General features: G+C 39.9%; 1 protein-coding gene across 1 annotated transcript; it reads right to left on the bottom strand.

Moving 5' to 3' along the window:
- Window positions 1-261: 261 nt before the first annotated feature.
- On the bottom strand, window positions 262-2,656 carry LOC104230066 (putative pentatricopeptide repeat-containing protein At3g49142). Its single transcript, XM_009782801.2, has one exon. The coding sequence runs from the start codon at window positions 2,328-2,330 to the stop codon at window positions 297-299; it is 2,034 nt and encodes a 677-aa protein (XP_009781103.1). The 5' UTR covers window positions 2,331-2,656; the 3' UTR covers window positions 262-296.
- Window positions 2,657-23,909: the final 21,253 nt, after the last annotated feature.

Here is a 23,909-nt window from a genome sequence, read left to right as displayed (position 1 = left end):
ACTATGAATAAAGTTTTGGAGTTGATTTATTTAAATATTTGAATTAATCAAGAGTATTTGGTTAGAGTATTGCTTTGTTGCATATAAAGTGTGGAGCTATAATACATTGAATAAGCAGAGATGGTTCGCTCGATCAGGTTTAGTGATCGAGTGCCGGTCTTGGCTTGTTTAGAAAATGGGTCGTGACATTGCCAGCCCGAAAAGAGTGATATGTTAGCAAAATGAGAATAAAACCTTTGCAGTCACCAAACTTAAGCAACTGATATAAGCATAAACCTTTGAACCTCAAGGCAGAGTCACCAATAATCACTACATGAGCAAACTCCATTTTGAAAGTGATGATAGCGATTTGTATCCCTAACAACAATCAGACGTTGTGTGATATTGGAAATAAGCTTGGCAGCAATGTGGCAATCTCCACATACACGTAGGTTCTTAGTAATTCTAATGGGTGTACCAGGGGTGGTGTTGATAATTGCAAAGACAATGGCCAGTTTCTCACTATGAACTACAAGATGATTTTCTTTGTCTTCCTCCTCAACATCATGAAGGGCAGCATCTGTTTCTGGGACATATCCTTCCTCTTTCATCTTGCCTATTAATATGTCTAACTCTTCATAGATCTTCTTTGATTGTGGGTGAGACGTATCACCAGCGAGGAAGGTGTGCACCATGTTATTGAGCTCAATATTGCTGATACCGGGCATTTTCTTAATCCCTCTTCCCTTCATGATTGACCTAACAGTCGTTACATCTTCCCATCTTCCAGCCTTCGCATAAATATTTGATAGCAACACATAATAACCAGATTGCTTTGGGGACAATTCAAAAAGATTGTCTGCAGCTACAAGACCAATGTCCATATCATTGTACAACCGACAGGCACCCAAAAGAGCACCCCAGATTCTCTCATTAGCTTCCACAGGTATCTGCTTGACGAAATTGTAGGCCTCATTTATGCGTCCAGCGCGTCCTTTTAAATCAACCATGCAGGCATAATGTTCTAACCTTGGCACAATCTTGTAATTGTTGGTCATTAGCCTGTAATAGTATTCTCCTTCTTGTACCAATCCTGCATGGCTGCACGCAGAAAGAACGGAAACGAAAGCAATAGAATCAGGTTGAAGACCAGACTCCAACATTTTTGAAAACAAAGCAACTCCATCCCGGCCTTGGCCACTCTTACCATAAGCAGATATCAAGGAAGTCCATGACACAACATCCCGAAACTTCATCCCCTCAAACATTTTCCTTGCCTCGGTCAAACATCCGCACCTGGCATACATATCAACTAAGGAGTTCTCAAGAGATAAATTTGGCCTAAGACCTTTTCTCTCAACAGATTCATGAATCCTCCTTCCCAACGATGCAGCTGAAAGGTCCCCACAAGCAGGAAGAATGCTAGCAAAAGTTATAGCATCAGGCTCGATCCCACAAGTTTCCATTTGGAGATAGAGCTCAACCGCCTCATTAGGCATAGAATTCTTGACATATATAGCTATCATCACATTCCATGGAACCAAATCCTTTTTATCCATATTCAAGAAAATATCTTTGACGAACAAGACATTCTCAATGCTGGTATTGCTTACAGCAGGTAAAAGGCTAGCCATGGTTCCCGCATTTGGTTTATGACCTAACAAGTTCATTTCCTTACAAACCTCTAATGCATCATCAAACCTTCCATTTTGAGCATATCCAACAACCATTGAATTCCAAGAAACGACGTCCCGTTTGGGCATTTCATTTAGAACCTGACGAGCCTCCACTAAACACCCACATTTCCCATACATAGCCACCAGGCAATTCCCAATAAATAGGTCAGAATAGAGACCCCTCTTGCTAACAGCACTGTGAATTTGCAGCCCCGCCTTCAAATTATCAGAGCCAAAACAAGCTTTAAGAACACAAGGAAATGTAAAGTTATCAGGACTAACATCTCGTTTACACATATCTTTGTAAACAAAAATAGCATCTTGATAGAACCTGTTATTCGCATAGCTCCTGATCATGACATTATATACCACCACATTCCTGTCAAGTATTTTATCAAACAGTTGGCGACTAACATTAGGTTGGCCGCAAACCGCATAAGCTCGCATCAACTTGATGGCAAGAGACGTGTTGCAACATAGATCAGGATCGAAAATAATCTTGGAATGTAGTTTTTTCAGTGTTTCGATATCTGGTTGTCTGTCTAATATACGACTGGAAGTAACCTCGTCTAAATGGAAAGAGTAGCTCAGCTGGGGTTTTCTCACTGTTTGTATATACGAATTGGCGGTGGAACTATGGCGGCAAAGACGCATGGGGCTTGCAGTGGGTGTCATCAAACAACAACTTACGATTGAGTTGAGAAATATTTAGGGAGATTTTGGAAGAAGACACAATTTTATACTCGATTCATATGCATTCCATATCCTGAATAAAGTGCCGTTGGAGTACTCCAAAAATTGATACTCCATTAGTTTCCCCCTACTTTGTTTTGGTTATCAGTGTTTAGCTTGAAGGAAACTTAATTTCTGTTCTCAAAACTAATTTAGATGTTTAAGAAGATGACATTTTTGTACAACAGGGTGTAACACTGCGCGTCAAAAAATATTTATACTTTTGGTCAAACACATTAGTTACTTCGGTTTGAAAATACACAATATTTTTGGGGTTGCAGTGAGTATCTCTCCGCTCTCTCCTCTTTCTAGAAAATGCTTTTCTTTTTCTAACACCCCCATTACTACTAGTACCTTAAACAAACAAGGTAAAGAAAATATTGTTATCTTATTTTTGTATACGGGTAAAACCGGAGGTAAGGAGCACCCGATATTCTAGGGGTGAACGAAGAGAGGACGTAACTGTGCGTAGTCGAGATCGAAGCCGGGAGCCGCCCGTATCAAAACTCGAACAAAACACCTGTCCCCGGAGCCATCGAGGTCATGCCCTCGGAGCCATCGAGGTCATACCCCCGGAGCCATTGAGATCATGCCCCCGACTTGATTTGAATAACGAGACCTTAGAAAGTATTGACAAACGACTGCACACGATTAACAAATGGTCGTGATATCCGTGCCCAACCGGATGTCACAGCATAAATCTCGGCCTGTATCAATGATTAGCAAGAAGAAAGATTGTTACCTTTTTTAGAATTGTACTCAGGGTAAAACTCCCCTACTATATAAGGGGAAGTTGACTATTCATTAGGGACGTGGTAACAGGCATACCAAGGCAATATACATCTATTTTTCTCTGGTTATTGAAAGTTCTTGTTGTGGTTCATAAGTTTTTCAGAAGCACTGGTCTGGAACTGAAGGCAAGTTTGTTGTTAAGCCTTTAATCGAGCCCGGGTTCAGTATCATTATTGGTTTGGTTATTTATTCTATCTTTTAATTTCTTATCTAACGTCATTAATTACTTGTATCGAATTAATCTACATATCCTTAAAATCACATATAAATTTAATTGTTATCCATTTTTAAGGGTAAACAGTTTGGCGCCAACCATGGGGCTAAGGATAATAGTGGTAGTTTGGTACAAATTTCCATAACACACACTATATTTTACGCTTGTTCTTTAAGATTTTAATTTCAGGTCTACCTAAGGATGTCGAACTCTCAGTCTGCTCACTTCAACGTTGATATTGAGTCCGACATCATGGCAAAAATAACAATATAGCACCTAGCAACGAGGTACCTCCTACTGATCCCAACGGAGCCCAGACCCAATCGATGACAACTCACATGTGGTCATCGACGCCAACATGTCGACCGACCTTGAGAACAGCGTTCGCGGGAAAGCCCAACCAACGACTCGAGCTATGCCCGAAGGTGAAGGCGACGGAATTAATCTACGGGTGATCTTCAAAATGTTACAGGCACAACAGGAGGCGATAGCAAAGCTACAGAACCAAAGCCGCGCCCCCAGCAGAATTGATCCCGAACAATCCCGGGAAAACACCCGAAGGAATGAGCAAGTCTTGGAGAGGCCGGGTGAAGCTGAGCCTGGAACCAACCCCAAAATCATTAAGATGCTCGAGGAACTGACGAAACGGGTGGAATCATTAATCACTTGTATCGAATTAATCTACGTATTCTTAAAACCGCGTATATATTCAATTGTTATCCATTTTTAAGGGTAAACAGTTTGGCGCCAACCGTAGGACTAAGGATAATAGTTGTAGTTTGGTACATATTTCTATAACACACTATATTTTATGCTTGTTGTTTAAGATTTTAATTTCAGGTCTACCTAAGGATGTCGAACTCTCAGTCTGATCACTTTAACATTGATATTGAGTTTGGTCATCATGGCGAAAACAACAATATAGCACCTAGCAACGAGGTGCCTCCTACTGATCCCAACGGAACCCCAGTCGCAGACCCAATCGATGACAACTCGCATGTGGCCATCAACGTCAACTTGTCGACCGACCTTGAGAACAACGTTTGCGGGGGAACTCGACCAATGACTCAAGCTACGCCTAATGGTGAAGGCCACAGAATTAATCTATGGGTGATCTTTGAAATGTTACATGCTTAAAAGGCAGTGATAGCACAGCTATAGAACCAAAGTCGCGCCCCTAGAAGAATTGAGCCCGAACAATCCCGGGAAAACACCCGAAGGAATGAGCAAGTCACGGAGAGGACGAGTGAAGCTGAGGCCGAAACCAACCCCGAAATCATTAAGATGCTTGAGGAACTAGCGAAGCGGGTGAAATCATTAATCACTTGTATCGAATTAATCTGCATAACCTTAAAATGGCGTATAAATTCAATTGTTATCCATTTTTAAGGGTAAACTGTTTGGTGCCAACCATGGGGCGAAGGATAATAGTGGTTGCTTGGTACAAATATCCATAACACACTATATTTTACGCTTGTTCTTTAAGATTTTAATTTTAGGTCTACCTAAGGATGTCGAACTCTCAATCTGCTCACTTCGACGTTGATATTTAGTCTAGCATCATGGAAAAAACAACAATATAGCACCTAGCAATGAGGTGCCTCCTGCTGATCCTAACAGAGCCCCAGTCGTAGACACAATCGATAACAACTCGCATGTGGCCGTTGACGCCAACCTGTTGACTGACCTTGAGAACAACGTTCTCGGGGGAGCCCGACCAACGACTCAAGCTATGCTCGAAGGTAAAGGAGACATAATTAATCTACGGGTGATCTTCGAAATGTTATAGGCTCAATAGGTGGCGATAGCATAGCTACAAAACCAAAGTCGTGCCCCTAGCAGAATTGAGCCCGAACAATCCTAGGAAAATACCCGAAGGAATGAGCAAGTCACAGAGAGGACGGGTGAAGCTGAGCCCGGAACCAACCCAAAATTATTAAGATGCTCGAGGAAATGACGAAGCGGGTGGAATCGGGAGAAAAGAAAATTGAGGCCAATGATAAAAAGGTGGATACCTATAACTCCAGAGTTGATCAAATCCCAGGAGCGCCCCCGATATTGAAAGGCCTAGACTCCAAGAATTTGTCCAAAAGACTTTCCCCCCGAGCACTGCACCGAAGCCAATCCCAAAGAAGTTCCTTATGCCCAAAATTTTGAAGTATAATGGAACCACAGATCTAAACGAACACGTGACCTCCTACACGTGAGCAATCAAGGGGAACGACTTAGAAGATGGCAAAATTGAGTCGGTTTTGCTTAAAAAGTTTGGAGAAACCCTGTCAAAAGGAGCAATGATATGTTATCATAACTTACCCCTAATTCTATTGATTCGTTTACTATGCTTTCAGATGCCTTTGTGAAGGCGCACGCCGGGGCCATCAAGGTCGAGACCAGGAAATCTGACCTTTTCAAGGTTAAACAAAGAGATAACGAGATGCTCAAGGAATTCATGTCGAGGTTTCAAATGGAATGAATGGATCTGCCTCCGGTCGTAGACAATTAGGCTGTTCAGGCGTTCATACAAGGGCTCAACTCTCAAAGATCCATGGCTTCACAACGGTTGAAACAGAATTTGATAGAATACCTTGCGGTAACTTGGGCATATATCCATAACAGGTACCAATCAAAAATCAGAGTCGAGGACAATCAGCTTGGGCCCCCCTCCAAGTCTGATCACGTCCAAATGCATGCCTCTAAAGAGTTATGGCACGATCGTTTCAATAATAAAATCCAACAAGGAGTCGAGATCGAATTCACAGGGAACTACGATGGGAGTTAGTAGTATATATTCGGAAAGAGTACGTGAAGAATCGAGATTGCACTTCCACAAATAGGTTTTTATTTTTACTTCTAAAATTAACTAAGGATTGCAAATTTAAAGGTATAAAACTAGAGATGATTATTTTTGAGTGCTTTTCAAAGATATAAAAAAGCCCAGGGCTGTGACCATGACCTAGGTATTTGCCTAATGGGATAAAGACTTTTATGCTAGTTTTATCAACTAGGGTGTATTATAGCCACAACTCTACATTTCCCACTCAATACCTCTCGGTCAGAGAGTGGTTTTGCCCAATTTGGTTCTCAAGTCCAAATGGGTATCTATCTAAACGGTTGATAAGAGCTCAAGTCAGGTTGTTACTATCTCTAGGTTGAACCCTTTAATTGAGTTAATCAATCTCTCAATTGACCCAATTCCTTGTTAGCTAAGTTAACCTAGACTAGGTCTCTCTTTCTCAAGAAGAGACTAAGTCAAATATGTATGAATTAATGTTTGTATTAATTCCACAATTGAAGCATGCATCAATCCTCGACTATAGGAGTGGCTGTGTAGGTGAACATTTGGCGCACCACCTAGGTAGTATTGGCAGCTAGATCTGCCTCCTCAGATTGGCCAGCTGGTGCCACTGGAGTTGATAGTGCTACTAGTGCTGCTGGTGCTGTAAGAGCTGGATCCATCAGCATGTCAAATGGAAGATCTCCAACTGCAGCTATCTTGGTCACCTCTCTCTAGAGCTTGTCAACTGACTTCTTAGAATCCTGGGACTTTCTCATTTTCTTTACTTCCTTTCCTAGCTCCTCAATCACTACCCCATGTTGTACCAGAGTGTTCATTATGGTGGTCTGGTTCTACAAAAGCTTCTTCAATTCCTCTTCCACTGTCGGAGGAATCTAGGGTGCCGGAATGGATGACTGTACTGCAATAGTATTGGATATGTCAGATAGCTTTTTAGTATCTGTCTGCATTCAATTGTTGATGTTCGCCAGTGTCTGGTAGACTCGTAGCGCAGAAATGGAGAAGTAGGCATAGGCACCGGCTTCAAAGCCGAGGTAGAACCTGTCGTAGAAATAGCAGTGGGAACTGAAGATGGTGGTGGAAGCATTATTGCGGCGCTGGAGGAAGGCTTGGGTGAAGTAGATGGACCCTCAACTATCTCAGCAACTAACATAGCTGGCTCGTCAAACTGGCCCGCAGTGATAGGAGACTGAACCTTCTTCTTTGGGTTCGTAGGGTCCATCAGATAGTACCATGAGAAGGACTTCTTCGACCGCACCTTCATATCATAATCCCTCGGCTCTACCCCCACATCTGTGAGATACTCAGTAATAGTGTTGGGATACGGGTAAGACGAGTCAGCTTTCCTCACGATCACAGAAATAGTGGCCGACATCACAGCACCCACATTGATCGGATAACTATCCATGAAAGAAGCGACTAGAACTACCCGCGGGACTGGAAGATATGTCTCATTTTGGCACGGGTCTACTCTACTGCAGACAAAAGTCTGCCACCCCTTCACCTCAAAGATCAGGGTGTTCCACTAAATAGGAACCCCTATTATGATCCATGGTGGTGGTGGCCCAGGCGCTGCTAGCATCTCTGTCAACCAAGGACGGGTTGCCTCCCCGAGTGCACACGTCTCCAAGTACTGTGTGGGCTCTACATAATCAAACCCCAAGTAGGTGTTCAAGGTATACTGGTCAAAACGCACCTTGAGGTTCCTCACTTTTGTAACCTTTTTCCCTTTCTTGATGTGTACCACATTGGCATAAAATTCCCGGACTGTATACTCCTTTACATCCACCACGCTTTAGGTGAACCACATCCACAGTTTTCGCTCTCTGAACTGTCTCAAGACTGCAGGGTTGTACTTTTCTAAGTCTTTCAAATTGAACTGGCGCTCTAGAGTGAGCGACCTCACTGGCCACCACTCTCGGAAGCTAGAGAAACCAGCCAAACTGACGAACTAGTCTTCCCAGAACTCTTTTTTCTTCAACCTTTCAAGGCTGGAGCTGTGGCATCTCCCCCTCGATCGTCATTAGGGATGTCATCCATAATAGTATTTGGTGCCTTAGGGACATGTGTAGATGAGGGCTCGGAAGCCTAACTAGCACTTTCCGAACCATCGGAAGTGCTCTGAGATATAGACGACTCATCCCTGAGTTGATACCGTCCTGGTGACTTTGATTGGATAGCCGATTGCTTTTGAACCGAGTTGCCCTCGGAAGCTTCCCTAGATGGGACATAAGAACTGGATTCGGAGGGCTCTACATCTCTCCCTAGGACAACTGTAGCTTCCTTTGTTATTATCATCTGTAGGGCGAGGGGTAAAGAACTTTTGCCTCGATTCCTGGAAGGTTCTCCCTACCTCTTGGAAGTATCACCTCTCAAGATCTAACCATTACCAAGCAAAAACAGGTGTCAGTTGCAAAATTCAAGTGTAAACATACAAAAACACACCAAAGAGATAGTGATCACACAGTTTAGAACATGATTTGCAGGGTAGGGGATTGCGGTCCATAGAATTCTCACTACGGTTGCAGAATGGGCCTTGCGAATCGGACAATTATTATTGCATCTGCAGAATTGGATTGCGGTCTGCATCATTTTCATTGCGGCTGCAACTCAGACACCACCAAAATGCTAACTCTCTGATAGCAAAGAATTGGCTATTTTGCGACCGCAACAAGTTTTCTACGATTCACACATTTTCTATTGCGGCCGCACATGTGAGTTGTCAAATTGACAACTCTCTGATAACAGAGAAAGAAGTGTTCTACGACTGCAGTAGGTTTTCTACTGTCCGCACATTTTTCATTGCGGTCGTAGAATCATGCTATACCAAACTTACCTAGAATCAACTTCTTCGGACCGCGCAGATTTCAAAATAATCACGATCAGAGTTCTAGATTTTGCAATTTTTGCACAAATTTGACATGGTAGCAATGTATAATCATGAAAACCTATTTACCCATTCCCCTAGAGCAGTTACCAGTTGACCCACTAATTTTTAACCCCACACAGTTGTGCAATTGAATTCTACTGACAGTTGGCCTTACTCTAACTAACAAGTTGTAAATTAAACAAAAAATTGAAAAATTCTACAAGTAATTGAGTCATACCAGATATGAAGTAGTGCAAATGAGTGATCACAGATGTTGAGTAGGTGTGGTAGATGACTTTTCAGATGATTTCAATTTTTTAGACTTTTGAATGCTCAGAGAGGTAAAAAGTGTAACAATAACCTCAAGCCTTCTATTTATACTTGTCGAAATTTTCTGAAGGAAAGAGAAGTGAGTGCGGCCGCCAAATTCCAATTACGGTCCACACTTTGTTACATGAGGACTCAGAAGCCCTTGTGTTGTTGCGGAACTACAGAATTTGCTATGCGGCCGCAAAAGTTGTTGCAGACAGTAGATTTTTGCTTTCGGCGGCAGATTGGCCTTTTCTCTGACAAACCAACTTCAGAGAGTTGTCATTTTCCCCAATCAATTTGTGTAGTCCACAATGTAATTGTGCGGCTACAACAACCAAATTTTTGCGGTCCGTAATTCTTTCCACACTTAGCCAAATTTCTGGACACATTTCCTATAAGGCAAACCCTGTAACACACTTCAAATCAAGTTAGCACAAAAATAACACCTAACTACAAAAGAAGAAAGGAAAAGAAAAAGAAATAGGGGTTGCCTCCCAAAAAACGCTTGATTTAACGTCACGACACGATGCAGATTACTATCACTTGAAATGAATCACCGCCACAATGTGGCCATCACTAACTTTTCCCAATTTCACCCGGTGACTATTGACTCGGAATACCTCATCATTTTTATACTTCAAGTTCAATGTACCAAAGGGTGTCATATCCACAATTTCAAACGGGCCACACCATTTAGACTTTAACTTCCCAAGAAACATCCTCAACCGTGAGTTGAACAACAACACAAAATCACCCTCTTTGAACTCTTTGTTTCGAATGTACTTGTCATGAAGATATTTCATCTTCTCTTTGTATAAGGACGAACTTGTGTATGCATGGTACCGAAACTCATCCAACTCATTTAGATGTGCCACCTTCAAGTTAGCGGCAACATCTCACTCAAGATTTAACTTCTTTAAAGCCCACATGGCTTTGTGCTCAAGCTCCACTGAAAGATGACAAGATTTTCTGAACACCAACCAATATAGAGACATACCGATGGGTATTTTGTAAGCCATCCTATAAACCTATAAAGCATCATCAAGTTTCTTGGACTAATTCGTCCGATTAGCATTCACTGTTTTGGACAAAATACTCTTTATCTCCCGGTTGGAGACTTCCACTTGACCGTTTGCTTGTGGATGATAGGGAGTCGTGACTTTATGAGTGACACCATACTTGGAAAGTAAGGTGTCGAAGGTGTTTTTGCAAAATATGACCCCCCCAATAACTTATGATAGCCCACGGAGTACCAAATCTTGTGAAAATATTCTTCTTCAAGAACACCACTACATTTCTCGCCTCATTGTTGGGTAGAGAACCAGCCTCAACCCAGTTAGACACATAATCAATCGTGACCAAGATGTTGGTGTTTCCATAAGAACTCACAAAAGGACCCATGAAGTCAATACACCACACATCGAAAATATCAATCTACAAATTGGTGGTGAGGGGCATTTCATTTTTCTTTGAGATTCCACTGGCCCTTTTACATTCATCACATCGTTTCACTAGATCACTTGCATCCTTATAAAGAGTGGGCCAATAGAAACCGCAACTTAGCACTTTGGCCACCATTCTTGATCCACTATGGTGACCACCATATGGCGAAGAATAACAAGCTCCAAGAATTTCACATAGCTCCTTCTCCGGTACACATCTTATAATCACCCCATCTGTACAAATTCGGAAAAGGTACGGTTCATCCCAATAATAGTCTTAACAATCCTGTTTGAGCTTCTTTCTTTGGTTTGAAGAGAACTCATCCGGGATGATACCACTCATAAGAAAATTTGCTAGATCCGCGAACTATGTCACCTCTTTCATTAAAATAGCCAAAATTTGCTCGTCGGGGAAGGAGTACTGATTTCAAAGCCATCATGCGGCCTCCCCTCCTCCTCTAAATGAGACAAGTGGTCCGCTACTTGGTTTTCACTTCCTTTTCGATCTTGGATATCAATATCAAACTCTTACAACAAAAGCACCCATCTCATCAATCGGGCTTTGGAATCTTTCTTGCTCATAAGATAACAAAGTGCCGTATGATCCGTGTAGACAATCACTTTTACACCCATCAAGTACGGGCGGAACTTCTCAATAGCCAGCACAACGGAAAAGAGCTCTTTCTCTGTAACAATATAGTTGACTTGGCCACTATTCATGGTCTTGCTAGTATAGTATACCAGATGAAAAATCTTATTGATGTGTTGCCCCAAAATAGTCCCCACCGCTACATCACTTGCATTGCACATGAGCTCAAAAGGAACACTCCAATTTGGAGCGGTGATTATGGGAGTTGTTGTTAACTTGAACTTTATCAATTCAAAAGCTCTCATGCAATCATCATTAAAGTGAAACTTAGCATCTTTCTCTAAAAGCTTGCACAACGGGTTCAGCACTTTAGAAAAATCTTTGATGAAACGCCGGTAAAACCTCGCGTGGCCTAAATAACTCCGCACGCCCTTCACCGAAGTTGGAGGTGGAAGTTTAGAAATCACCTCAATATTTGCCTTATTTACTTCAATTCCATTATTGGATATCTTGTGGCCAAGGACAATGCCTTCCTCGACCATGAAATGACATTTCTCCCAATTTAGCACCAAATTTGTTTCTTCACATCTTGCCAACACTTTATCCAAGTTTGCGAGACAATCATCAAAATAATTCCCGACCATCGAGAATTCATCCATGAAGACTTCAAGGTAATCCTCCACCATGTCCAAGAAGATCGCCATCATACATCTTTAAAAAGGCGTTGGTGTATTGCACAAACCAAATGGCATCCACTTAAAGGCGAAAGTACCATAAGGACATGTAAAATGTTTTTTCTCTTGATCCTACGGAGTAATAAGAATTTTGTTGTAGCCGAAATACCCATCAAGGAAACAATAGAAAGCACGACCGGCCAATCTATCAAGCATTTGATCTAGGAAGGGAAGTGGAAAATGGTCCTTCTTTGTGACTTTGTTGAGCTTTCGATAGTCCATGAACACTCTCCACCTGGCCACCGTTCTTGTCAGAATCAACTCATTCTTATCATTGGTGACCTCCGTCATGCCCCCTTTCTTTGAGACACATGGCACCGGAGAAGTCCACGAACTATCAGAAATGGGGTAAACAACCCCGACATCCAACTACTTGATAATCTCCTTTTTAACAACCTCTTGCATGGCTTCATTGAGTCTCCTTTGATGTTCAATAGATGATTTGGAACCTTCCTCCAAGTTAATCTTGTGCATGTAAAATGCGGGGCTTATCCCTGAATATCTACCAATGTCCATCCAATAGCCTTATTTCTCTTTTGTAGCACTGCCAATGTACATTCTACCTGCACATTAGTCAAATAAGAGGAAAGAATAACCAGTAAAGTAGAAGAAGGGCCAAGAAATTCATACCGAAGATGTGGAGGTAATGGCTTCAACTCCAAGATATGAGGCTCTTCAGTTGAAGGCTTTGTAGGAGAAGTTGTCCCATTTTCAATATCAAGGACAAATCGCGGGGTTCATATGTGTACGACCCCATTCCTTGCAAAGAGTTTACATATTCTACGACGCCATCCATCTCGTCATCATCAAAGTTGAGCAACAGGGCCTCCAACATATCACTAACATTTATCATAGCACTTGTTTCATCCACAATCACATTGGTCACCAAGTCCACGAAAGAGCACACCTCATTGCTATTGGGTTGCCTCATGGACTTACACACATGGAAAACCACTTCTTCATCACCAACCTGGAAAGAAAGTTCTCCGGCTTCAACATCACAAAGGGCCTTCCCCATAGCAAGGAAAGGTTTACCAATAATAATCGGCACCTCTTAATCAACCTCACAATTAGGAATGACAAAATATGTCGGGAGAATGAATTTATCAACACGAACCAAAACATCCTCAATCACTCCCAAAGGTCTCTTCATAGTACGATCGTCCATTTGCAATTTCATACAGGTGGGCCTTGGTTGCCTAATTCCCAATGTCCTGAAAACCAAATAGGGCATCATATTTATATTTTCCCTAAGATTACAAAGAGCTTTTGCAAACTCAGCACTTCCAATTATACAAGGAATCGTGAAAGCACTGGGATCCTCCAACGTGGGAGCTATTGAATGCAAAATTACACTTACTTAATGAGTCATTTTGATAGTTTTAAAATTCATTGACCGCTTCTTTTTCACAAGATCCTTCATGAACTTTGCATAGTTGGGCATTTGCTCCAAGGCTTCAACTAATGGCAGAGTGATTTAGAAATCTTCATTATTTGGATAAACTTCTTGAGTTGGTTTTCACCATTTTGCTTTGCAAGTATTTGAGGGTATGGATGTGGAGGCTTAGGCAATGGTGCCTTAGCCTTTTGCACTATCGGTTACGACATGTCAATAATGTGATCCCTAGATGGGTTTACCTCCTTTTGAGTCTCTTTCACACTATCATCAATATCAATCCAAACCTCATCATTAGATTGCTCAACATTGTTTAGGATCTCCTCTTCTTGCACTACTTGATTTTCATCCACAAGTTGCCTTTGGCTTGAGGTTGGTGCATTCCCACCTTTTCCACTCCATGTAGTAACGACCATGGCATGTCCCGTGTTGTTTCCACCCTTTGGTTTCACCACCGTGTCACTTGATAGTGCCCCCTTAGGATGAATATTTAGAGTTTGAGAGATTTTCCCCATTTGAACTTCCTAGTTACGGATTGATGTATTATGGGAGGCAAGTTGGGCATCAGAATCGACATTCTTCTCCATTATTTGCTTGAACATATTCTCAATATGTCCCATTTCATTATTGGAATAACTTGGACCATGGGAAGGATAAGAAGGCAAGTTGCTCGTTTATTGATGCATCGGGGGCCTTTGAAAACCCGACCCCCGATTGCCTTGATTATTGTTCCATCACCCTTGATTGTTACCTCCCCAATATCCTTAATTGTTGCCACTCCAATTACCTTGGTTATTTTGACCACTCCAATTTCCTTGATTGTCTTGAGGTCGCCATTGTTGTTGATTTGGGCCTTGAGAGTTGTTTCTTTTCCCTTAGTAGTTGTTCACATATTGTACTACCTCCTCCTGTTCATTGTAAGATTCATCTTTATCAAACCCACTATCTTCTTGCACATAATTCTCTACTCGGTATGCACTTGCGGACCCTTAGTCCTTCTTTTGTTCACCATTATGCTTACTCCCTCCATGGCATTGACTTTCTTAGGACCTTGCACTTGTTGAAGTTTAGCCTTTGCTAATTCATTCATAGTGGTGGTCAATTCGATAATGACTTACCCGTGGTCATGCAACTCTTTATGGAGGTGAATCATGTTTGGATCACCTTGGGGAACATTAGCCCTAGATTGCCATGCTGATGAGGTGTCCTTCATCTCATCTAAAATCTCACAAGCTTCCGCATATGGAATTGTCATGAAATTCCCACCAGCAAGTTGATTCACTACGCATTGATTGGTCGTACTAATCCCCCAATAGAATGTTTGTTGAATCATATTCTCCGTCATGTCATTATTAGGGCACTCTTTGACCATTGTCCTATACTATTCCCAAATCTCATGGAGCGGTTCATTGGGCTCTTTCTTAAGTGCTAGAATGTCATCTCTAAGAGTATCCATATTCCCAGGAGAAAAGAGCTTGGCAATAAATTTCTCCGCCAACTCATCCCAAGTATGAATGGAATGCTTTGGCAATCTTTCCAACCAATCTAAGGATTTCCCCCGTAGAGAGAAGGGAAAAAGCCTTAGCCTTATGTCATCCTCGGAGAAGTTTGTGTGTTTACTCCCCCAACAAGTGTCCACAAACCCCTTCAAGTGTTTGTATGCATTTTGACTTGGAGCCCCGGTGAAGAAGCCTCGTTGCTCTAGAAATGTGAGCATCACATTGGTAATTTGAAAGTTGCCTGCCCTATTACGGAATGGGACTATGGCACTTGAATATCCTTCATTCGGCAACACAATCCACACACAAACCCAAATATATAGCTAAAACCATTTTTAGCTCCCCAGCAACGACGCCAAAAATTGATCACGTCCAAATGCACGCCTCTAAAGAGATATGACACAGTCGTTTGCAATAAAACACCCAACAAGGAGTGGTGATCGAATCCACAGGGAGCTACGATGAGAGTTAGTAGTATATATTCAGAATGAGTACGTGAAGAATCTAGATTGCACTTCCATAAATAGGTTTTTGTTTTTATTTCTAAAATTAACTAAGGATTGCAAACCTAAATGTATAAAACTAGTGATGATTGTTTTTGTGTATTTTTCAAAGATATAAAAAGACCCAGGGCTGTGACTATGACCTAGGTATATTATAGCTCATAACTCTACGTTGCCTACTCAATACCTCTCGGTCAGAGAGTGGTTTTGCGCAATTTGGATTGCTCAAGTCCAAATGGTTATCTACCAAAATGGTTGATAAGAGATCAAGTCGGGTTGTTAGTATCTCTATATTGAACCTTTTAATTAGATTAATCAATCTATCAATTTACTCGATTCCTTGACAGCTAAGTTAACCTAGACTAGGTCTCTCTTTCTTAAGAAGAGACTAAGTCAAATAGGCATGAATCAGTTTTTGCAACTATTAATTCCACAATTGAAGCATGAACCTAGCTAAATAACAAACACCCATTCATAAACAAGCATAAAATTAATCACCCATAAGGTTTACACACTAGGGCTGGGTCACAACCCTAGTAAAAATCTAGCTTCTCATAATAGGTGTAGAAGAAAATACAGGAGAAAAGATAATAAAACTCATATTGAAAGATTAAAAGATAGAAATCCAATGTTAAATCACCAAAATAAGCTAAAGTTGCCTAAAGAAGCAAAGAGAAACGACTACAGCACTTTGAATATTCAAAATTTGACCTAATTTCGTGAAACTCTTCTATTTATACTAAGCTGACAATTTTGGACAAAAATGCCCCCAGGAGGTTCTACGGCCACACAATTTCATGTGCGATTCGCAGAATTCTTTATCTTGCAGGAGCTGGGGTTCTGCGGTAGCATAATTCTTTGACGGCGGCCACGAGGCATCATTTTTGTGGTCCGTAGATTTACCACTGCAGCCGCAACTTGGTCTTTTGCGGTCCACACCTATAATTCTGCGGCCATAAGGCTCTTCTTCTGTGGCGGCACAATTTTTGTACGGTCCGCAATCTTGAGGGACTTGGAACTTGGTAATTTGCACACTCTCTGAATTTTGTTTCTAGCCCAGCTTTTGCGGCTGCACAGTTATTGTGCGGTTCGCAATATGCCAGAAAGTCTGATGGGCTTTTCTTCATCATATGCGGCCACAGATGAAATTCTGCGGTACGCACTTTGTAGCTTTTGTGCCTTTTATTGCCTTGAGTTTAGATTACTCCTTTTTAGGTCAGATTTCATCTCGGGAGTCCAACTTCCAACATTCATGCAATTTAGCATATTTCATCAGTTTCGGGAATACAATTCAATGCTTTTAGACTAAAACAAAAGCTAGAAGGGGCTAATAAGTAGTCAAATCAAGTCCCCAAACTTAAGGCTTTACTTGTCCTCAAGCAAATAAAATAGTTCCCACCTCCAAAAGTTAAGGGACATTACAACTAGCCACTGGTGAACCATTCACACCTCAGTTGGGACCAACAACTACTCACGCCACTTATGCATTATTGACAAGGCAACAAGTTAAACATTTATGCATATGTAGATCTAATGTGACATTCGAGCATCATGAGTTGACTTTGCTCATCAAGGACTTTCTCTCTAACTTGTAGGTCATGGTCGATCCCAAACTCCTTATTACACCCCATATTTACGTGTGTGAAAGTACACCATAGATAATTCGATGAAAGCTCGGAAATGAGCTGTTACATTCCGTATTTTCTTATGTTAAAGCTTCGTCGTACATTAAAGTTTCGTCATAAGTTAATCAACGCAAGTTCGGGAATGAGATTTATTTTGGGATTATAAGTAGTATGCTATTTCAAACAAGTGATGAGTAAATTCGTGAAGGTTAGAGGGTAAGATCGAACAAAGTGAATTTTGTCGAAGTTTGACATTTTGGAATAAAGTACGGTCCGAGATATAATACCCGCTATTTATGGACTAGTGACATACAAGGTACCACATGACCATGATAGTAAGGTGTATAAGATATGTGAAAAGTGAGTAGTATTTTAAGCAGGTGGAAATAATTCTTAATTATGTGGATAATTAGTTAATTATTGGGTAATGGGACATTACCTAATTAATTAATAATTGGTGGTGGATTAATTGAAGTCTTTGGATAAAGACTAAATCAAAAAATCATGGCAGCCCTTTGTAATGCATTAAGTGACTCATAACTTGGAAGGAAATGTGTCCATTTAAGTGTCATATACGTGACACTTCCGTAGGATATCTAAAGTCTGCCTTGGAATTTCAAGTTCATCTCAAATCCAGGTTAATCTAAAGTTAATCCAAGTTTGCCTTGGAATTTCAAGATAATCTCAAATCCAAACAATTCCAATAAAGATTGGAATTCCGTAAACATACACATGATCCCTTTGATAATTTCAAGTTAATCTAAAATCCAACAAGAACAATTCCAACGAGATTTCTTAGCACCTTAGCAACGTGAGATTTTGCGATTCTAAGGGAGTATGGTGCAACCTTTCCAAGAATATCATACAAATTTTTTCCTACTCCAGGTATGTTAAGGCTAAGCTTTTCTTTCATTTTGGCATGATCTCATAATTACACGAGTTGATAATGAGCCAAGAGAAATTCATATTCTGAAAATTATGTATATTTTCCTAGTCGTGTAAGTTACAATATTCTCCTTATCGGGACTTCATATTCAATTGAGTATTTCCTTATCCCCTATTGGACAACCTCTGATCAGATGGTAAGTTATATACCGAGCCTACTGTGGCCAAGTGCCTATGAGCAAACCTAGTTGGCCGAGATACATAGCCTAGTATGGTCGAACGCCTATGAGCGAGCCTACTACGGCAGAGCAGTTATATATATACCGAGCCTTATAAGGTTGGGCAACTATTTTACTTGCTATATTGAGAGAGTTGAGTCAATAACAATAGGTAAGCATATCTTTAGATTATCTTTGACTCCCAGTTGCTTTCAATTATTATATTATCAGTTCAGTTTCAGCTTTCAGTATATTGCCTTACATACTCGGTATATTATTTTGTACTGACGTCCCTTTTCTGGGGGCGCTGCATTTCATGCGTGCAGGTTTAGACAGACAGACGGGTAGACCTCCTCATTAGGTGTGGCCCGAGTTCAGCTTGATCGGTAAGCTCCATACCCTTCGAAGTTGCCGGGTCTAGAGCTTTATATACATCTTGTATATATATGTATATATGTTATGAGTAGGTTGGGGCCCTTTTCCGATCATAGTATATCTATTAGTAGAGGCTTGTAGACATATCCTATCAGTTAGTGCAGTATGTTGGGCTTGTAGGCCTTCTATATATATTTTGACTGGTTTGCCAGTTGTAGTAGTTATGACGGTCTTGTTGGCCCAACTTTATATTGATGCTTAGTAAACGTTTGTAAATTGTCTTGCAATGTGGCCTATGGCCAAAGTATGACATTATATGCTTAGAGTCCCTTAGTCGGAAGTTGGTACGCAAGGATAGGTGAGGCATCGGATGCCTGTCTTGCCTCCCAGGTTCGGGGCGTGACACTCCTCCTCTACTCTCTATTTTCTAATCTCACTTAAGAATTTATCACTCAATTCAAAAAATTTATTAAAGGTTCACTCATCTCTCTCAAGATAATGTCACAAGTACGACTTTCAGTATGATAAGCTTGCCCCTCATGTAAATCACCACTAATGTAGCTCACTCGGCTCAAAATCAAGTAGGTCTTCTTTCAGAATGTAATGAAGGCTTTTGGATTAGGAATTAATATAATATGGATAAGTGGTTATACCTTTCTTAAGCACTCCATCTTTTAATTCTCGGCTCACACTTTGCTGATTCCTTGAGGCACTTTCTTTTCCTCGGGGGACTAGAGAGATTTAACATTTCTCTTTCTTGATCATTACATCTATATTTTTCCATGTTTGGGGTCATTGCCTTTCTTTGAATCGCTTCAACTCTTTCATTTATTCACTTTTTGCATTTCTCTTTTTGTTCTTTTCTTTTATTTGCCTTTCCTTCTCGACACTTCTTTTCTCTTTTTGTGCTTTGATACCTTTTTTTAATTTCCTCGTCTCTCCCCCAAACTTACATTTTTAGACAATTATTTCACATGAATGTTAAGGAAAGATCGGGTGCCAAAAGAGGGTCACTATAGAATGGGTAAAAGCTTGTAACATGGTTTTCAAATTAGAAAGGCTAAAGGCTCGAAGGGGTTGACTAGGGATGACATCATTGGTATGGAATAGAAAACTCAAATGGGCCAAGGAAAGCCTATAATCACTTCTCAAGCCAAGTAAAACTTAAGATTTCTCCTTAAAACATATTCGAGGGCAAGTTCTAGACCTTCCGCACAAGTACTCGGACTATCAACAAAACATCTCACCTCTTACGCAACTAGATTGTTAAAGAGGATAGAGTCAAGGTCCCACAACGACCATATTCAAGATTGAGATCACTATGGTCCAATTAGACCACTCGATGGTATCAAAGTCAACACAAGAGTCATAAAGTCACTAACTAGAGCTATTTCCTTTTAAAAGTCCTTGTCTCTACCATAAACACGTAGTTAAATGTGTTGATGCCAAATGAAGCATGTTTGACTCTTCGAGTTTGACTTAATCGGGTCTTTTTATTCATTACTACTACTATTATCATCTAAACACAAAACTGACTCATTTTCTTAATAAGGTTTTCATACCATTCATCGTTAGGATGAGTCACCCAGTTCACACACAAATTTACCTTTGGAAAGAACCATGACATTAAGAAAACCAAAGGGTTATTATCTACTAAAACATAAAAAGAAGCTACTTAATAAAAAAGAAACTACTAAATTGAACACTAACAAATACGAAAACAAACATAAAGAAGCTACAAAATAAAAACTATTAAAGTAGAACGAATATACATTGTAAGTACGTGATTTTTACCCTATATGAGAATTACTCCCAAAAAATTCAAAATCAAATGATTTTCCTTGGTGTGCAATTTTATGAGATTTTGTGATATTTTTGGATAATTATTTGTATTTGTCTGTGATTGCTTATTTGTTAAATTAATAAAACAAAATACAAAAATATGTCGCATTTTGCATGTAGGATTTAATTCTATAATTTTTAGTAATTAAATTAGTTTTACAAAAATTAAAAATTACAAAAATAGGCATTTTTTGCATTTTTAGCATTTAATGTCCAAATATACAATTTTATGCTTAATTATTACTTAATTGTGCGTTAATTGTTATTGGGAGTTAATTTGTGCTTTTATAACTTAATTTAGTTCTTAATAATAATTTAAGTATTTTTATAATTTAGTTTTAGAAAATAAAAGAAGAAAAGATAACAAAAATACAAAGAAAAATCGGATTGGGCCACTTCTTCAAATTTCAACCTCAGGCCCAAATAATTGCCCAATCTTCCCCATGACCCAGTCCACTTCAGACCGGGTCGATCCGGTCTGCCCCATTAACCCAAATACCCAACACCCATTCTTCATTTTTGTCCTAACACAAAACAAAAAAAGGAAAAACAAGAGAAAAACCCTAACAAACTAAAAAAAACACATCCGCCCCCTAACCTTGGCTTCTTCTTCTCCAAACCTTCAAACTCTAAGCTCCCAACCATGGCTGCTCGTACCAGCCTTCTTCTTCGTCGACGACCACTCCAGACCAACATCGACCTCATGTCGCAAGCCCCGGCCATCGCTGTGTTTGTTGTTGCCTTCGTCGAGCTCCAACCGAACGTCGCTGCTTCTTCTTCTTCCCCATATTCGTGTTGCTGCTGTTTCTTTCTGCTTTCATCTTCCCCAAACAACCAAACGACCTGCTACTTCTACTTCTTCGACCAAACAACCAAACGACCACAGCCTCGACGAGTCAGCTATTGTTCGAAGCCCCCTATCTCCGCTGCTTCGTCACGGCCAAGCTCACGCAGCTACTACTGCTGGTCACACAGCCTTCTTCTTCGTCGACCTCCCTTACCGCTTCAAGCTCGAGCTGCTTCACCATGAACGACGACAAGCAGTTCGCCATGGCTGCTGTCACTGCCTCGTCAACCAGTCCACTGCCCCGTTTTCTCCGTTGATGCTGCGTCAACCAACTGTTGCATCATCTTCAGTCCGTTTGGTCGAGCGATGATGTGCAGCGATGATGAACTGCTTTGGTCGAGCTTTGGTCGAGGCTCGTCAAGTTCACTGTTTGTTTAGTCGTTTGTTCGTCGTTTCGATCCGGTTAGTAGATTTTGAGTTTTTATTTTGTCCGTATTTTTGTTTTGATTTTCTCGAATCTAAAATCGGCAAATGTTTGTTTTGTTCATGTCTTCGTTTGAATTAATTGTTTTAGTTTGTTCATATGTTTTGTTGAATTAATTTTCAGATTTCAAATGGAAGTTTAATTAGTTATTTTTCATGTTTATTTCATGTTTGTGTTATTGTTTAGGTAAATATTTGTTAGTTTAATGTTTGTTAGATTCAAATTGAAATTTAATTAATTATTTCTTCAATTTGTTTCATGTTGTTATGTATTTTCCAGAAATTATTAATGTTGTTTGAGTCATGTGAATCCGTCATGTTTTGTTGCTTAAAAAATAGATTTAGTTCATGTTCATCTTTGTTTGAAGTTCATGTTTAAATCCAGTGATTTAATGTGAGTTTATGTTTGTTTGTGATTTGTTGATTTAATTTGAATCATGCATATTGTTGTTTGTATTGTTGTCTCTTTGTTCATCCATTGATGGTCTAAATTAACCAGGATTGGTTCCCGATATGGTTGATTTATTCCCATTAATTTGGAGTTGTGTTGTTCATCGTGTTCGTATAATTTGTTGTTGAAGATTGTTGAGAAATTGGTCATCTTGGCTATATTTTGGTTAAGTTATGATTAATTGAGTGTTTAGAGCTGATGGGGGTAGTTTGGTAAATTGCATTGCATTCAGGGGTAAAATGGTAATTGCAATAAGGTCGGAGGGGTAGTTTGGTAATTGAACATTATTTTGATTCTTTATGTTAAGCATGGGGGACAAAATATAATGGGGTGGTTTTTGATGTACTTGTTTAATATAATGGGGGACAAGACAAAACATAATGGGAAGGAATATTGTACTTATTTAATGTAATCATGAGGGACAAATTGTAATGGGTTGTGTTGGATGTATTTATTTAATGTAGGCATGGGGGACAAAGTTTAAAATAAAGAAAACATTAATAAGTGGGACAAAGCATGCCATTGGGGGAATAATTTGGGGATTGGGAATTAAAGACTGGTCTTGCTATATATATAGGGTCATTTTGACACATTAAAGGGACCGAGTTTTGAGAAGTTTTGAGAGAAAAATGGGGGACTAGACTTAGGCTTAGACTGGAATTAGAGATTAAGAGAAGGTTAGAGATTATTATTGGGAGAATATTTTTGAGAGTAATACATTCTGGAAAATTTCAAGAGTGTTAGAGAGTAAAAGAGAAATACAACTTGAACTTCTACTCGAATAATTTCCGTTTGCTTTTCTCGAGTGTTATTCAAAAATTCGAAACTACTGCATCTTGTATCTTTTCTCACCTCTGCTTTGATTGTGATTGCACTTTGGTATTGCTAAATTTTCAATCTGTTACTGGGTTATTCTACTGGTCGTTACTGGTTTGCGGTGTTGCTGAATCTGCTGTTACTGTGGTATTATTAATGCTGACTTCTCCTTCTTTTGTTCTTGTACTGCTGTTTCCAGGTACACATTTGTACAATCTCGGCTTGAAGCAAAAAAATGAAATATTAATCAGGCTCTGTTCCTGTTGAATTCCTCCTGTTTAGATTTGTGGTTGAATATAATTTTTCTTTCTTTGTATAAAGATGTAGTTGAATGATTAATGAGTAATGATGTTGCATATGTATAATTTCTTCATCTAATAATGTTAGTTTAAATTAATCGGAGAATAATTAATCTGTTTTTGATATTATTGTGTATCTATCTCATGTTCTAGCATTAGTAAATAATAGAATGTAGAATTAAAGCAGTTTTCCTTGTACAAACGCGATCGCAATTTTCCGTTCACATTAGTCGTAACTTAATAACTGATAAGTTACGTTTTTCAGCATGTAATTAATTAAGAAATTTTCTTTTGCTTTTAGAGACAAACTTAATAGAAGAAATGTAGTCACTGTAGGTTTATCCTTAAAATAAAATGAGACGAGCCTCGCCAAATAAATCACACATCGCTGGGGCCCTCAATAAATACATAACCATTGACTATACTTTGGATTTGGCCATTTAATGAACGTTCACGGCCTCTTCCTAAAATAACAATACGTTAGTCTCTTTAGGACGCGCCTTAATAAATCTTACCTCTCTTAAACTCGGGTGCACATTTATGTGACCCAAATCCAAATCTCAACGGAGTCGAAATGTGTTTCTAATCACGGGTACA

Source organism: Nicotiana sylvestris, chromosome 3 (assembly GCF_000393655.2).
Source record: "Nicotiana sylvestris chromosome 3, ASM39365v2, whole genome shotgun sequence".
Classification (NCBI taxonomy): domain Eukaryota; kingdom Viridiplantae; phylum Streptophyta; class Magnoliopsida; order Solanales; family Solanaceae; genus Nicotiana; species Nicotiana sylvestris.
This window is presented reverse-complemented; position numbering and strand designations above follow the sequence as displayed.

Bases quoted from the DNA above. Each gene is read 5' to 3' on its own strand.
- LOC104230066 (XM_009782801.2), bottom strand. From the start codon at position 2,330: ATGACACCCACTGCAAGCCCCATGCGTCTTTGCCGCCATAGTTCCACC.